Source organism: Wyeomyia smithii, chromosome 2 (assembly GCF_029784165.1).
Source record: "Wyeomyia smithii strain HCP4-BCI-WySm-NY-G18 chromosome 2, ASM2978416v1, whole genome shotgun sequence".
Classification (NCBI taxonomy): Eukaryota; Metazoa; Arthropoda; class Insecta; order Diptera; family Culicidae; genus Wyeomyia; species Wyeomyia smithii.
Window position 1 is genome coordinate 184,574,578 of NC_073695.1, and position 15,891 is coordinate 184,590,468.

The 15,891-nt window shown below is 39.1% G+C and overlaps 1 protein-coding gene across 1 annotated transcript; it reads right to left on the reverse strand.

The window, feature by feature from the left end:
* Window positions 1-588: 588 nt before the first annotated feature.
* On the reverse strand, window positions 589-1,044 carry LOC129720259 (uncharacterized). The gene has a single exon (XM_055671712.1). The coding sequence runs from the start codon at window positions 1,042-1,044 to the stop codon at window positions 589-591; it is 456 nt and encodes a 151-aa protein (XP_055527687.1).
* Window positions 1,045-15,891: the final 14,847 nt, after the last annotated feature.

Genomic DNA, 15,891 nt, shown 5'->3' on the forward strand with positions numbered 1-15,891 from the left:
CAACTGTTCGAATGTTGAACATTCATTTTCGATAACTTTTTGTGACCAGCTTTTTTGCGTCTCCTTGGCTAATTTCTCTAGCATTAGATGAATCAGCCAAGGATCACGACCTTGAAACTCCTCGCCAAGTGCGTCTAGTTCAATCAAAGAAATAGTTATCGGTTTCCGTTATACTCTACTAAATTTTTTGGAAATAAATATTGAAATTCAGTCCGCAAGTATATATTTCGACTGTGACGTACAGTCTTCCTCAGTGCTTATGTGGACCACATAAGCACTGAGGAAGACTGTACGTCACAGTCGAAATATATATTTGCGGACAGAATTTCAATATTTATTTCCAAAAAATTTAGTAGAGTATAACGGAAACCGATAACTATTTCTTTGATTGATCTCAATCACTCTGCTAAGACGCTCGTTATAGATTTTCTAGATTTGCGTCTAGTTGTTGCACAACTTCATCCGAAGTCGTAACTAAGTTGATTAGCCCTTGTGGATTTGCATTGTTCAAAAGAAGCTGATCCATAAATTCACGAATAAGTGAGAAAACGGTAAATCAGTTTTGTCGTAGTGGATACATAAAGTGTCTCACGCTTTTACGTAGTTCGCACTAGAAATAGTGAACTTTTTAACCAAACGTTTAGCATCCCCTTCCAAGTAAGAAAACAGATACTGCATTTTTAAAGAATCCGAAACGTCATTTCGGCCGTGAATAGTCGATTGGTAAATGTCCTTGAAGGTTAACCATCCTTTGCGATCACCGCTGAAAGCTGGAACGTTAATAGCTGGAAGTCGTACATTGAGATGAGGAGCACTATTCGATACATCACTTTCAGGAGCAGCAGGTGGACAATTCGATACCTTTCCTGACAACGCTACTGATGTCGCATGTTGCCGTAGCAATATTTGTTGCTGAGTTTCCAAAAGCAACTTTATTGCATCCTTTATGTCGTGTGTTTCTCCTGCAATTGTCCGCTGGCTGGCAGTCGATTCCACATCATCATCCAGATGACCTTCGAACATATCTTTTGTACGATAGTACATACCGAAAAAATGCTCACGTATGTTGAAAACAGTCGCAATTGCTGCGGGATCGTCTTGGTTCTCTTAAATTTCCCCTTGCGTCGATCGGAAATTATCAGCAAGCATCTTGAGCTGGTCCAGTCGCTCCTTAACCTCACTTTGAGAATTGAATTTGCTAAGGCTTTTAGCAACTGAAAACTCTCCTTCCATCTGTGCAACAAGTGCATTCCGTCTGCTAATTAGCTTTTCCATCCTAAATCCGGGTAGAAGGTCCAAAATGTTTGATATGTGGACTGTATGTTTCAAAGCAGGAACGGACAGTTTACTCGGACTGAAAATTTCGTATTTTCTGCGAGATGAAAAAAACACGTGTTAACTGGACAAAACCTTTTTTATTACTGCGACTCAAAATGTACAGTGATTTCCGTTTCTCCTTTGTAATACACGCCAAAATGTGGCATAGCAAATTGCGGCGTTTTTTCTAGGGCTAATAAGGCAATCCACGGGTGACGTTTTTTTGCTTGTACGTTTGTTATTGTTACTGTTTTTCAAGCTGTAAAATCAAAACACGGCCAAAACCGAAATCTTTTAATGTCGGCAATAATATCAAAAGTGATTTTATATTGTTGTATTTAGGATTGGCACTCGCGATACTAGAGCTACCGATCGGATAACATTTGTTTTTCACGCTTCTGGATCCGGATTGCATCCAAGTTGAGACCGATCGAACATACATAAAGCTGTCATAAGTTGAAAACAGACTGAAATCAGCTGATCGCAACTGTCTCGTGGATTGCCTTATTTCGAGCAACCAGGGGTACTCCAATACCCAAACAAAGTTGAAGAGGTTGTTTATAAGACACGACCGCAGAGTTAACGTAGAATACGACAGCCTGTCTTATGTCAATGTATTTCTTGGAATAAGTTTGGGAATACACTCAATTGGGGTTAATTAATTTAATGGTCTCTCAACTCCAGATGACGTTTACCTCTATAGCCGGCACCGGTAACGACAATGAACAACAGTAGAAGCTATGTGCAGATATGCGGTCTTACTTGCTGTCGTATCCAGAACAAGAATGGAATTGAATTGTTTTGAGGCTGTTTTTTGTATCAAGTTGCACTAAGATATCTTAATTTAGGCAGTGGCTACGAAGAGGCTATAGACGAGGGCAAATAGTGCATTCCTCATCTATAGTATAACAATTCAAATACCAATTTTCTGCATTTTACGATAGCGTAGATAATTTTATAACTGGTTGTTGCAAATAGTAAGGCTTGAGCGAAAAATTAACCCTCTCCCGCTCACAAGGTTTATCATTAAAATTTATAGCTTCACGAGATAATTCAAACTGAGCACTTTGTAGACTAACTAAAATTACTGTCAACTGTAGTATTTTGAAGAAAATGCCCAGTGATGCTCTGAGGCAGCATATAAAAGTTTATGGAACAATCGTAAGCACAACAAACTATTTTATGTCAAGATATGATGATTATAATTCTTGGTGCTTTAGAGTCACCATGAGCGGGAAAGGGTTAAGTTTCAGGCTCACTAGCTCAAAAATTCAGGCTCACTAGCTCAAAAATTCTTCAAGGCACACACGCTATACAGCTAGCCACGCACGCTATATAGCAAGCCACGCACGCTAGCCACACACGCTGTATAACAAGCCACACACCTTATATAGCTAGCGACACAAGCTATAGATATTCACACACGTTATATATGTGTGCACACCCTATATATACATACGCTGGATGATGGTGGCTTCTCAAACCACCTGGCGGTGCAAGTCTCTCAGATTCCGATTGTATTGACCAAACGATACCTGAATTGGATTACCGCTGGTTGGGTCCAACTCAGATCGAAGGGAAGCCGAACTGAAAGAGGTAGGAACTGCAGCTAACCACTACCACCACCGCTGTTGCCAGCTGCTGATCCACTTCGCCTACTGCCATCGGTGTTGATGTCCGCTGCTGCTGCCTGTTGCTAGTAAACTGATTTGCTTGAGGAAAAACAGTCTCTTATATAGCCCAAAGAGTGCATTCCCGGCTAACTAGGTACTCCATTTTGTCGTCCTTTTTAGGGAAAGGCAGAAGCAACCAATCATAAGTCGACATTTGTGTTTCGACAATGTTAAACAATTTTCAACAGTACAATAGTTCGAGCAATCAGATTACAATTTTCTGCATTTGGACGGGTGCTTAAATGATATTCCAATCGATTGTTACAAAAATGACAGAAATCGGTTGGAAACTGACTGAGTTTAAAACGTTTGAAATTGGACAATTTTCGTGACGCTCTCGATGTTTTCGGTTTTGAAATTGGATCCCTGTATTAAAATTGGGTCCCTGTATATGTTGCCGTAAGACGTATTCTACGTCAAAAAAATCTGTAAAATCTGTATTTTTGGCAATATTCTGTAATTCTGTAATACAGATTCTGTATTTCTCTTTTAGTTCGAAAATCTGTAAAATACAGAAAAATCTGTATATGTGGCATCCCTGATCTGAGGCCCTAAATATTGTAATGTAAATGTACTGGTAAGAGCGGCAAACATAATGAGTGGTAGTGTAGTTTCATATATACAGAGTACGAGTCACCCGACTGGGTGGTAGTTGCGACGTCACAATCACAATTTTTGTTCGGTAAGTCCGTGATGCAACGTCATCACTTTCCATCAAGGAATTGATGCCTGACTAAGCTTGGTGTGGTAAGCAGATTTTCAACAATCAGTATACACTCAACTCTCCTTCACTCGATGTTATGTGTCTCAATAATCTCCTTATCTCGATGAATATCCAGAGTATTTGGGCCACTGTACTCATATTTTATTTCTAAAATTTACCTCTATAACCCTATACCCTCGCTAGCTCGATGATCCCTGTCCCTTCGAAATCAAGTTAGGGAGAGTTAACTGTAATACCATGGATGTTTACTTGTATGAGTGACACAAGCGATTTCACATATTTCTACTCATATTTAAATATTGCCTAGACCTGTAAATTGGTTGGAGTGTCGCAAGCTACGGTTTGCAGAGTTATGCGAGAGTTCATGAAAAGGAAAACATACCGTTGGAGGAAATTCGAAGACTGTACGAATCGATCCCTAGGAGGATTCAAGCGGTCCTTGCAGCTAATGGTGGACCTACTCCGTACTAATAAATAAAGTACAGTAATTTGAGATAGCTCTTTTGCATATCCGAAATCCTAAATACATCCATTCCTCTTTTCAGAAGTGGTTTTTATGGCATCCCTTACTAACACGCAGAGAATCCTGAGTAAGAATCCCCAGGATACCGATTAACACGGTGACGGAATCGTGAAAGGAATCGCAAACACGATCCGGAAGATTCCCACTCACGATTCTTATTCAAGAATCCTACAGCCATATACAGGGCATTCCTGAGGATTCTTTTTTCAGGAATCCTTTTCAAGGACGCTCACGAATCCAATGTGAGGAATTCTAGAGAATCTATGCGAATCGTATGTGTTCGTCCGGTATACTACTTGTACAGAGTGGTGTTTATTATTTCCGAAAATCCTTCTTCCACAAAAATGGTTACATCTCGATGGTCCCTTGACGGATTTTCAACCTTTGGGTACCAATGAACTCGGATTGAATTCTAGTTTATTGGCAACATATAAAACTACAAGAAACTAGCTGTCTTAAAAAGTTCTAAGCGTTGCAAAAATGAACATTTTGACACACACTCCTAAAATCCGGAACATTTCCGGTGTCCATTGGCCGCATGAAGTCCTCACATAATGTTTGGAAAGAAGGATAGTTTTCCAGTAAAATGAAACCTGTTTCGTCAAAATTGATTCATTTTTCGTAAAGTTCTGACCAAGGATGGAAAAACTCGTATCGCAAAACAATCATTCGGGTATCGTTTCTGAACGTGCTATTTATAAGCTTTCAATCTTAGTAAACCATCGCTATTAAAAGTTACACATTCTCAAACTTGCAAGAGACAACTTAGAGCAAAGAAATATATGGTAGCTTTCTTTGATGATTTTGTTTCAGTATTGCCTGCTTTAGGCAGAGCGAGCAACATATAGCGAGTGTTTCACGAAAGAATCGTAAACGATTGCACACAAGCGATCGCAATGATTCTTTCAAATGTTAGTTGCTTGTAGGTGGAATTCGGCTACTCCACGTCGTGCTTTCACCGTGATATACCACGATGATTCTTGGTGATTGCAAGTATCACATGCTAATGCACCATGCTACAATTTCCGTTAGCATTGATGATACCTGCTTGCTCCGGTAAGCAAATAATTGAACGCAATCTAACGTTCATTTGGATTCATATTTTTGAATCACTGGCGATAATATCTCAAAGGTTCTCGCGATAATGTTGAATGCAAGTGAACTTGGATACAATAAATACTATCGTGTTTGAATCATTCAAAAACAATCAGCAGCGTTTCTATGGAAAACTTGTACGCGAGTAGAAATAGTTGAACGATAACTGATGAATCAAAGAACACATTTGCATGAAATATTGCTAGTGAGTGAACTTTTCCATGCTTGGTTCTGACCTTTTGAAATTTGGTCAAAATGTTCTGTACATTTTTGTAGGAAATATTATGGCAAAAGATCATTCCATGGAAATGTTGTGTTAAGTCTATAGCATCTAGAAAAAATATAAACTGTACAGAATAGTTTATGATTTTGCGGATATTCTATGTTTTTGAGTGGATGTCAAATTGGCCAACTAGCCCCTCAGCTGGGGTAAGTTGGTCAGGCTGTGGGGTAAATTAACCGTTCATATTTCGGAAAAACAATTCAGTTTTTGTTCCTTACTGCATTTGCGGCAGCATGCAGCGTCTCAGCGGAGGTCAAACTGCATCCGGTTTTTTGTTTATACGTTTGCTTTCCGAAATCCAAAACAACGAGAAAACACAGACTAACAGACGTAACACTGGAACCTAGCTCCATCGCCACAGAAAACGTTCATTTCAAATTTTCCATCGAATAACAGTCACCGCGCGAAAACGTCGTCTGGGGCGCTGTCATGCAATCTCATGCATATTTTGTAGTTCCCCATTTGACACATGCAGTAACGCTGGCGCTGATGTCGAAATACATGACGCAGCGCGAACACGACAGCAGATGGTGCTAGTGTTACTAATGTAAAGTACTGGAATCATCCAAACGATGATTTTATTGAAAATTTGTTTGACGTGTTATGTCTGTTAGTCTGTGGAGAAAAGTAACTCATAATTGCATGAGAAAAATCGTGTTACTCTTTCATACCTGACGAGAAGTATATGTTGAAATCTCTCTAATAGTTTGGTTGATTCCTAAAACAAAGACAAGACGTATTAAATTGAGAACCGGAACCGAATTCTATATTCGCATCTGCAATTGAAAGCACAAAACTACAGTTACATTATTTTTTTTGTTGAAAGCTTGCTTTCGCCAAAATTTTCATCAGGTAGAAGGCATTTGTCGATGCATTAGTGTACGTTATAGTTATTTTAGATCAATGATTCAGCATTCATAGTGTGCAATAAAATATTCATCCAAATGACAATGAAATGGAAGTAACTTTTACCAAAATAGTTTTATCGTTTCGAATAAATGGTTTTGCTAAACAGAGCACATGCAGTTTCCCTTGGATTAAGTTTGTATCGCAAAATGCACTTACTGAAATTGAACTTACTTGGTTACTTGAAGTCATTAATTATGTACATATGACCAACCAGCCCCGCTAGTATGTGACCAACTAGCCCCTCATGTATTAAATATGAAAATTACTTGAAATATATGAAAATGAAATTTTGGCGAAAGTTTGCTTTACACAACTTAAAACTAACGGAAATGACTTTCATAACACTTTGAGCCATGTTCATTTCAATTTATCTTGCTTTGTTTAGACAAAAAGTTTCAACTTGAAAACCGGGTAGAATTTATGGTCAATTTGGCACCAACCTGTATTTATTATACGTCCTAATTAAAACTGTACCGGGGCCGTTCCTAAACCACGTGGTCATATTTTAATCACTTTTTATACCCCCCGTAAACCCCCCCCCCCCCCCGTGGTCTTTCGTGGTCTTTTGGCCACACCTCCCCCCCCCCCTCCTCCCCCCTTGTGACTCATTCGTGTAAAATTACTCTCCCAATTTTGTTATAAAATTATGAACAACATTTATTATTCTCGTTGTTCACAATAAAAAGATGATAGCTCATTTAAAAAGTACGAACGCTGTTGAGGCAGTAAGAATTCAACAATTTGGGAAAAAGCATTGAAAAAAGCGGATTTTATTCTAATTTATCATACATTATTTTTCTTGCTAAACTAAATGGAGAAAAGAATAAAATATCTTGTGAATGGTGAAGAAAAAATTATCAGATTCGGAACAAAGATGTAGAACAGAAAGTAAGAACGTTATTTTTTATCGAACCAGAAATTGAAAACAAGAATTAAAAAAACAAGTTAGACCCTTTTCATATTTTTGTAACACACTTCATTACATGTCCATATGTTGGTTATATGTTTTTATTTGAAATTAGTCAATCATTACCATGCCGGAAATAGGATCGAAACAGAACCGAAAATAGATTTTTTAGACCGAAAATACACGCTTGGAGTAGTTTGCTTTCTGTGGATATAGTTTAATTTTGAAAACGTCTGGCAATTTTCGAAATACATTTACTTATTCACAGATTGTTCGTGAATAAGGTGATGTAAAATACGTTACTATTGAATTGACAATTAGTTTAGTGTTGCCTAAAATAATCCATCGCGTCGCCTAATAGGCCGAAAATAGGTCTTTTACCCTAGTACTGTTTGAATATCCAATAGGTACCTATTATTCAAAACGCCAGGTAGTTCATGGAAAAAGGAAGTTCTTGCAGCAGGTTCAACACGCCGGCTTTATTTGCGATAGCATCGGTCTCAATTGGACTGTGGCATTCCAGCCATTGCACAAATTTAATGATTTTCAGGCTCTATAATTATCTAAGTAAAGTTTCACATTCTATTATGTTGCGTATTTGGCGCGTGTATATTTGCCGGCTACACGTTTGAAGCTGTGAGAAAACCAATAAATTTAATTTTAAATCAGTGGTAAATCTTATTGAGTAAAATAGGAATATATCTAACGACCACTTAAACTGAATTGCGGTTTTGTTTATTGATGGACTTGATATATGTAATATATCAAGTATGCTGTTTGAAAAGACGGCAAAAGATCGTTGTGTTGAAAACTAAGCAAGATAGACAATATTCTATAAAATTATACGATAGCGATGTACTGCCATTCGATCAATTTTATTTCCAGCTTCCATCTATATTCAATAGCCTCGTGCAGAAATAGTTAGAACTAGTAGCACCATAACCGTAACATCGGTCGGGTTATCATGAAAAAATAACGTAATAGGATTCGGGAGTTTCCACATTCACAGGATGAAAGCGGTCGTTTTATTTGTCCATTGGTCATCGTGTATTGTGTTTTTCTCACAAATTCATTTCTTTTGAATTTGCTTATTGTAACTCAGCTTATTGTAACTAACTATTCAAAAATTTATTGGTTGAAGTTATCGCAAATATTGAAGTTATTTTATATTCTTATATTAATATTTTTTGATGCTTTAACCTGTTTCAACATGAAAACACCCCATTGAAAAAATCTATAACAAACATACCATGACATAACCGTAAACTGCGAAATATTTCTGCTCGACCGCAGGATCTGCTGTGGTGTCACACAGTCAGTTACAATTTACTCATTTCAAGTGTGCATTCACCCAAAGCAAACGCACAGTAAACAAAGTGGCTTGTTTGCGAGCATACCAAGTTACAATAACACCCGCAATCGACGTGCTGAATAGTGATACGTTGTCCTTTTGCCTTGGTCGCCATGGAATGATTTTCACTACATGTCTAAACGGATAGAATTTCGTCGATTTCGGCTTATGCAAAGTACGGCAATTCTTTGACTCGGATGACCCCCATGCGTACGAAAATCAGACCATGCTGAACATTCAGTTTGCTCAAGTGACGTGACGGTCGCAGTAAAAGGAGTGGGCCACCGAACCAGATGGGGACCGATAGCCTTTTCGCCTCCTTTTGTTGAAGTTGGTCGCTTCCGGCACAGCTCTTTCCCATCACCACCGGTTGTGTGTTATGTGTCTGGCATATTGTGAGGTTAGTTTGTTGGAGGCAGGTTAACTGAACTGCAGGGTGACAACTGAAATTGATATAAATTGGAACGGTCAGTCCCACGAGACGCGAAAGAGCCCTTTATGGTTTGGGTGGTTTCTCAGCAGCACTAGTCGGAAGCAAACCAAGGCAAGGGAAAAGTGCGAAGGGGATGATTGAAAACTTCACAGCAACCAAATGGCTTTGGTGGGGTTGAATGGATTGGTTGAAATAATGGGAAACCATTCGTTGGTTGATTCAATTATCAATATATTTTACGTTGCGTGATTTCGAACTGCGCGGGATTTTTCGCTCAGATTAGATCGAATCTAGTTTGGCGTTCCATCTTATTTTGTGAAAAATGTCCTGTGGAACTGTAGGACACCATATATGCCTTTTATAGCAGATAATTGTCTTTTTCCCAACTTGCTTAATAAATGCAAGATCTCAGCAATGAACCACGATATCTAACGAACAACATAAACTGATTTGTGAAAAAATATAATATATAGACATGGGTGTTGTGTTACACTTTCCCAGCTAAAGTTGTACATCTGATTTAGAAGCCCATGACTTCAGCCTGTTCAACGTCACGAATGGGTTTTGATTTACACTCGTAACTTCGAGCTAGATCCTCCCTCTTTATCTCTCTCTCACACTCTCACACACTCTTTCATTGTCTCTCTCTCTCTTTCTCACTGTAACTCTCACTCACCTACTCTCTCTCTCTCACTCTCTCTTTCACTCTGTCTCTTTCTCTCTCTCTTTCTTTCTTTCTTTCTTTCTTTCTCTCTCTCTCTTTCTCTATGTCTTTCTCTCTCACTCCAACTCTCACTTTTTTCTCTCTCTAACTCTCACTTTTTTCTCTCTCTAACTCTCTCTCTCTCTCTCTTTCCCTCTCAATCTCTTTTTTTCACTAACTCTCTCTTTTTTCTCTCTCTAATTCTCTCTTTTTTTTGCTCTCTCTTTTTCTCTCTCTCTCTAACTCTCTCTTTTTCCTCTCTCTCTCTCTCTAACTCTCTCTCTTTCTCTCTCAATCCCTTTTTTTCACTAACTCTCTCTTTTTTCTCTCTCTAATTCTCTCTTTTTTTGCTCTCTCTTTTTCTCTCTCTCTAACTCTCTCTTTTTTCTCTCTCTAACTCTCTCGTTTTTCTCTCTCTAACTCTCTCTTTTTTCTCTCTCTCTTTTTTCTCTCTCTAACTCTTTCTTTTTTCTCTCTCCAACTCCCTCTTTTTTTTCTCTCTCTAACTCTCTTATTTTTCTCTCTCCAACGCTCTTTTTTGTCTCTCTAACTCTCTCTTTTTTCTCTTTCTCTCTCTCTCTCTTTCACTCTCTCTCTCTCTTACTCTATTTCTCTCTCTCTCTTTTTCTCTCTCTAACTCGCTCTCTCTTTCTCTCTTTTAACTCTATATCACTATATCTGTCGTTCTCTCTCTCTCTCGCTCAGATTGTATTCTCAACAACGCTCTACATGTTAAATTCGATTTAGAAATAAACACAATATTTGAACTCTAATTATTAAAATCTAATTATGTATGTTGTATTTTTTCTATCCATCATTGTAAGATTACATTTGCATTGACTTTTCTTCTCGAAATTAGAAAGGATTATGAATTTTAGAAAAAAAAATAAAATAATCCGATGCAATTAATATCACACCGGACTCATTTTTTGTTCGTTACCGTCTTCAACTCAATACTTCCGGCATCCGCCCGAATCGGGTCACCACTATATAAAAAGAAAAGAAAATCAGCACAAAATTGCCAGACCGAACAATCAGAAACCGCATTCCACACTCTGGTAAACCGTACTGTCACCGACAAAAGCACGGATGTGACAGCAGCAACGTACGAAATGCTGCATGAACGAATTCTTTCTCTGCAATCGGAACGGTCAATATACAACTACTCACTTGTCGAGAACGATGGACCGATTATTTGCCGGATCGAGACGTTCCGTACCGGCAACCATAATCGAATTGAGTCAAGTCAACCCATTTTGGCGTGTGCAGTGAAGTCACTCCTTTCACCAATAGTTGAAGAAAGCGGTACAACTGCACATACGACTGGATTCTTCAGGCAATTTATAGCAGGTAACTCCATTGTATTTGAAAGATGACTAGCACCAAAAAAATGTGATTATACTTCTAATTACTATTGAGAAATTAGAAGAAACATTTTTGTATCATGAATAGTCAGTTCGATTTTGGTTAAGCAGGAGGGACATCAAATACTACCCACCTAATTAGGTATGTACAATATGTTGCATTCGTAAATTTATTACTTGATTCTTATAATTTGAAAAAAAAGCTCAGCTTGACTCATTCTAAATGAACCCAGCGGTATGCTGTAGAAAAGCAAATAGAAAGAAACAAAAATCATGCAACACCTGCCACAAGTCAACACACTATTATGTACATCCAACAGTGGAAACCTAAAGAATTGTGGTAAGAACCCACATCGACCCGCCATGCCCAGAGCATCGCTTCATCGCATTGAATGTTTCAGATGATCAAATAAACGATAAAATGAGAGGAAGCGGTTGTTTGCACGCCGACAAAATGAACGACAGTCGAATCCAACCGGGTTCCAGTATTTTTCTACCCACACTCCTGCATCCTGTCAGCGCTAGAAAGTTTTGCGCAATTGTTCGACCGTGCCAGATCCAAAATGTTTAAAATTCTGCTAGCCCCGAAGTCCATTCTGTGTATATGATATGTCAATTCAGCAAAAAAAATAGCAGAGAATATGCACCATTAGGTACAAAGAGATACCTAAATCAAATTTTTCAATTTGAAAAATTGGCCCTCTTGCTTCATAGTTGTTGCGTATAATAAATATCGAATTTCAAACATAAAATGAAAAAATTGTTTGTATGAAGTTTGGTCATACCTACAATATTGCAAAATTAAGTGCTGCTCAAGCTTTTGTTATTACAGGACAGGAAGCAAGTATCTACTATATCATGACGGAAATTTTTAAAATACTCTTTATGAGGTCCTCGCTAGAAAAATTATCTATTATATAATTCAGCGGTTCTCAACCAATTTTTGTCCGCGTACCCCTTAGCGATATTTTCCAAATCAATTGTACCCCCTGGCTTGGAATGTTCTCGTAGAGTGGGAGAGAGTAGCGGTAGATCATGTTGTGGCAGTCTTGTTGTGGTTTTAAATTTAACTATGGTTTGTTTAATCACTACAGTCATGTTTAAGGGGAAATTTGAATAACAAATGGAGTATCATAAAGAAAACTTGCTTTGTCCGCCATTACTGATTTTTATTTCGCGTACCCCCTAAGGACTTTCAAGTACCCCTAGGGGTACGCGTACCCCAGGTTGAGAAACGCTGATATAATCAAAAGCCAATTGCTCCACTTTATCGTATTCGCAACATAAAAATACCAAATTGGGTTGTTCAGCTATATCAGTTTTTTATATCACCTGAAAGAGCTGCATTTTTCAAGCAAAACGTGATTTTCGTGAATTATCTATCGTTTTCCTATAATTTTCAAATCACAAATTAAAACTGCACGAAATCTGCTCGAATTAACTCCAATGACAGTTCACCCATGCATCAACTGTCATCCAAACGATTTAAAGCGATTTTTATTCTTCATTTAAAAATCGAAGGGCAATGATATAAAATTTGAAAAAAAATAAGGTTTTGCTCAGAAAATAACACTCCTTTAGCTGATATATATATAAATCAGAAATCCATGAATAGCTAAACAACCCAATTTGATAGCCTTTCTTTCTCCATAGCCGTGTTCAACCTAGTTTTAATCAGATTTATCTTCGATTAAGGCCATTCCCCAATTGAAATTTGAAACGTCGAACGATAACACAAATTTTTATACGAACTATGACCCCTAGAAGACGAGGCAAGCGGCAAGTTAGTCGTCTGACCAATTTTGGCATTGCAGATGGCGAGTCGGTTGGATTTTTGACGAGTAGCTTGTCTGTCACTCAGCTGTCATCAGCCAAATTTTACTCGCGTTCCATAATACAACGTTTTACTCGCCTCGTCAGTGACTACGGGTAACTACGGGCTTCTGTAATAGAGGCCAATAAGTTCATCTTTTTTGTTTTTCGGAATAGTAATTAATATTAAGAATACAGACGTAACACTTTGAGCAAATTTTCAATAAAATCATCGTTCGGATTATAACAGTAGACTCAAAAGACTGATTCATAATTTATTATTGGCGACAAGTCAAGAACTTTCATTGTTGTTAGAGAAAAAACAATGCATTCATGCTCGAATTATCCTAAAAGAAGTGTATTAGACAAAATTGAAAATCGCTTGAAACTTGTTGCCTTACCAAACAGTCCCAAGCCGTTGTGTGGCCTTTGCTGTACAGAAGAGTCGTCTCCATTCCACTCGGTCCATGGCTGCAGTTCGCCAGATCTGCAGTCTCCATAGGTTCCATAGGTCGCCCGCTATGCACCTCTCCTTCTCGTCCCTGATGAATTGGTTTCAAGAATCATCCTTACCGGACTGTCGTCCGACATCCTTACGAAATGCCCAGCCTACCGCAACCTGCCAATCTTGGCAGTGTTGATGATAGATGGCTCACCAAGCAACTCCTGCAGTTCGTGGTTCATTCGCCTTCACCACGTTCCGTTCTCCATCTGCAGTCCACCGAAGACGGTACGCAACACCGCTCGAATACCGCAAGGTCGCGTCGGTCCTCCACAAGCATAGACCATGCCCGTAGAGAACTACCACTTTGATCAGCGTCTTATATATGGTTAACTAACGGAGCGTCCTCCGGAGACCAAAGTATGCCGATTTCCTGCCATAATGCGCCGTTGAGTTCTTTGCTGGTATCGTTGTCGATAGTTTTCTCATCACCACCAACTTTAACTCGAGGTAGGAAGTTAGCACTGTCTTCTCATCCTTTCATATCTTCGATGCATTAATGATCAGTCCAATCCGTTTAGCTTCGGCCTTTAGTACGTCAACTGATATTTTCAAAAAGGTCCCAGTCACAATCTCGATATCGTCGGCGAAGCCAAAAAGTTTAACTGACTTTTGGTATATCGTGCCACTCGTGTTAATCGCCGCTCTTCTAAACACACCTTCCAGGGCAATATTGAATAGTAAGCACCTGAGACCATCACCTTGCCTCATAATATCCTTGGTGGCGCGGGCACCCATTATTCCCGCCAGATAGTCACTTTCTGTTTCCGATGCTTATTTACGTTCCTTACCATTCCATTTTCTTCTTAACTCCTCCTTCTTTCTAACTAACTGACGAAGCCTTGATATAAAAGGTACCATTCGAACATTTTGCCCCATCAGTTTCATTACTTAACCGTACCGGTGACATACGGACGCTAGGTGTTAGCAGCTGAAAGGAGGAAAGACAAAAGAGTATCGGTCATCTCGTGCCGGTTTCACCCGTAATGCTGGTGGCTGTTAGTAGTACATGGCTACTGCAAAATACTAAAATGGCAGGAATTCTGTTCGGACTAACCATAAACAAGAATAATCGGAAACTGGCACCTTTTGGTGCCTCGAAGTGTTGTAATAGAAGCGGCTAATTGAATTTTCTGTTTTACAAAATGCTGCTGTTGGCGGAAAAAGCCTTGCAAATATGCATTTTTTTTGTGTGAATTTTACGACAGCGGCCGGCGTAGCTTTCAAGAAAAATTCTCTTTCCTTGCCATTCCATTTTCTGCTTAACTCTTCCTTGTTTCTAACTAACTGACGAAGCCTTGATAAAAAAGGTACCATTCGAACATTTCATTTCACCCCATCAGTTTCATTACTTAACCGTACCGGTGACATACGGACGCTAGGTGTTAGCAGCTGAAAGGAGGAAAGACAAAATATTACCGGTCATCTCGTGCCGGTTTCACCCGTAATGCTGGTGGCTGTTAGTAGTACATGGCTACTGCTTTTCTAATTCGAATACCTGCGAAGTGGAATGCCAATATAAATAAGGTTTCATTCATATATTTTATTTATATTAATTATTAATTATTGATCAAAGCGCTCTAATGTCAGCAAATAAGAATGCACTGTTAGATAAAAAAATTAGAAAAATACCGTAGTCCTACGTCATGCGGTCGTGTCTTTGAAACCACCCTCCTACTATTTTTCAACCAGACAATCTTCTCCTTTATCTCCAAAAGGTCGGGGGCTGGAGTCCTGTTGTCTTCTGCTCGTGCGCCAAGATCAGTTGCCATACCGTCCTTGCGCTCTACAGCATCGCCATTCAGATGTCCATCGAAGTGCTGCTTCCACCTTTTGATCACTTCACACTCCTCCGTAAGGAGGTTGCCGTCCATGCTCCTGCGCATATCGGCTTGCGGCACGTAGCCTATACGGGTGCTGTTCAGCTTCTCGTAGAACTTCCGAGTGTCTTTAGCTTGGTACAGCCCTTCAATCACTATGCGATTTCGGTCCTCTTGCCGGCGCTTCTTCCTTTGGAGGACTGAGTTTCCATGCCTGTCGGTATCGTTTCACGTTTGTGTTCTTCTCCTCCACTAATTGTTTGCATTCGCCGTCAAACCAGTCATTTCTATGATTTGGAGCCTATTCTTCGAGCTCTGTTTAGCGTTCCAAGCGGAGTGAAAATCTCATACGAGCGTGAAAACGCAAATTACCGAAATTTCACATCGCTTGGAACTATAAACAAATAAGAACTAACGAAATCGAAGGTTGTGGATCGCATCTTTTTCAGTCGGGCTAACGAAAACTTGACTTTTC

Excerpts from the sequence above, each read along its gene's own strand:
- LOC129720259 (XM_055671712.1), bottom strand. The coding sequence starts at position 1,044 with ATGTACTATCGTACAAAAGATATGTTCGAAGGTCATCTGGATGATGAT.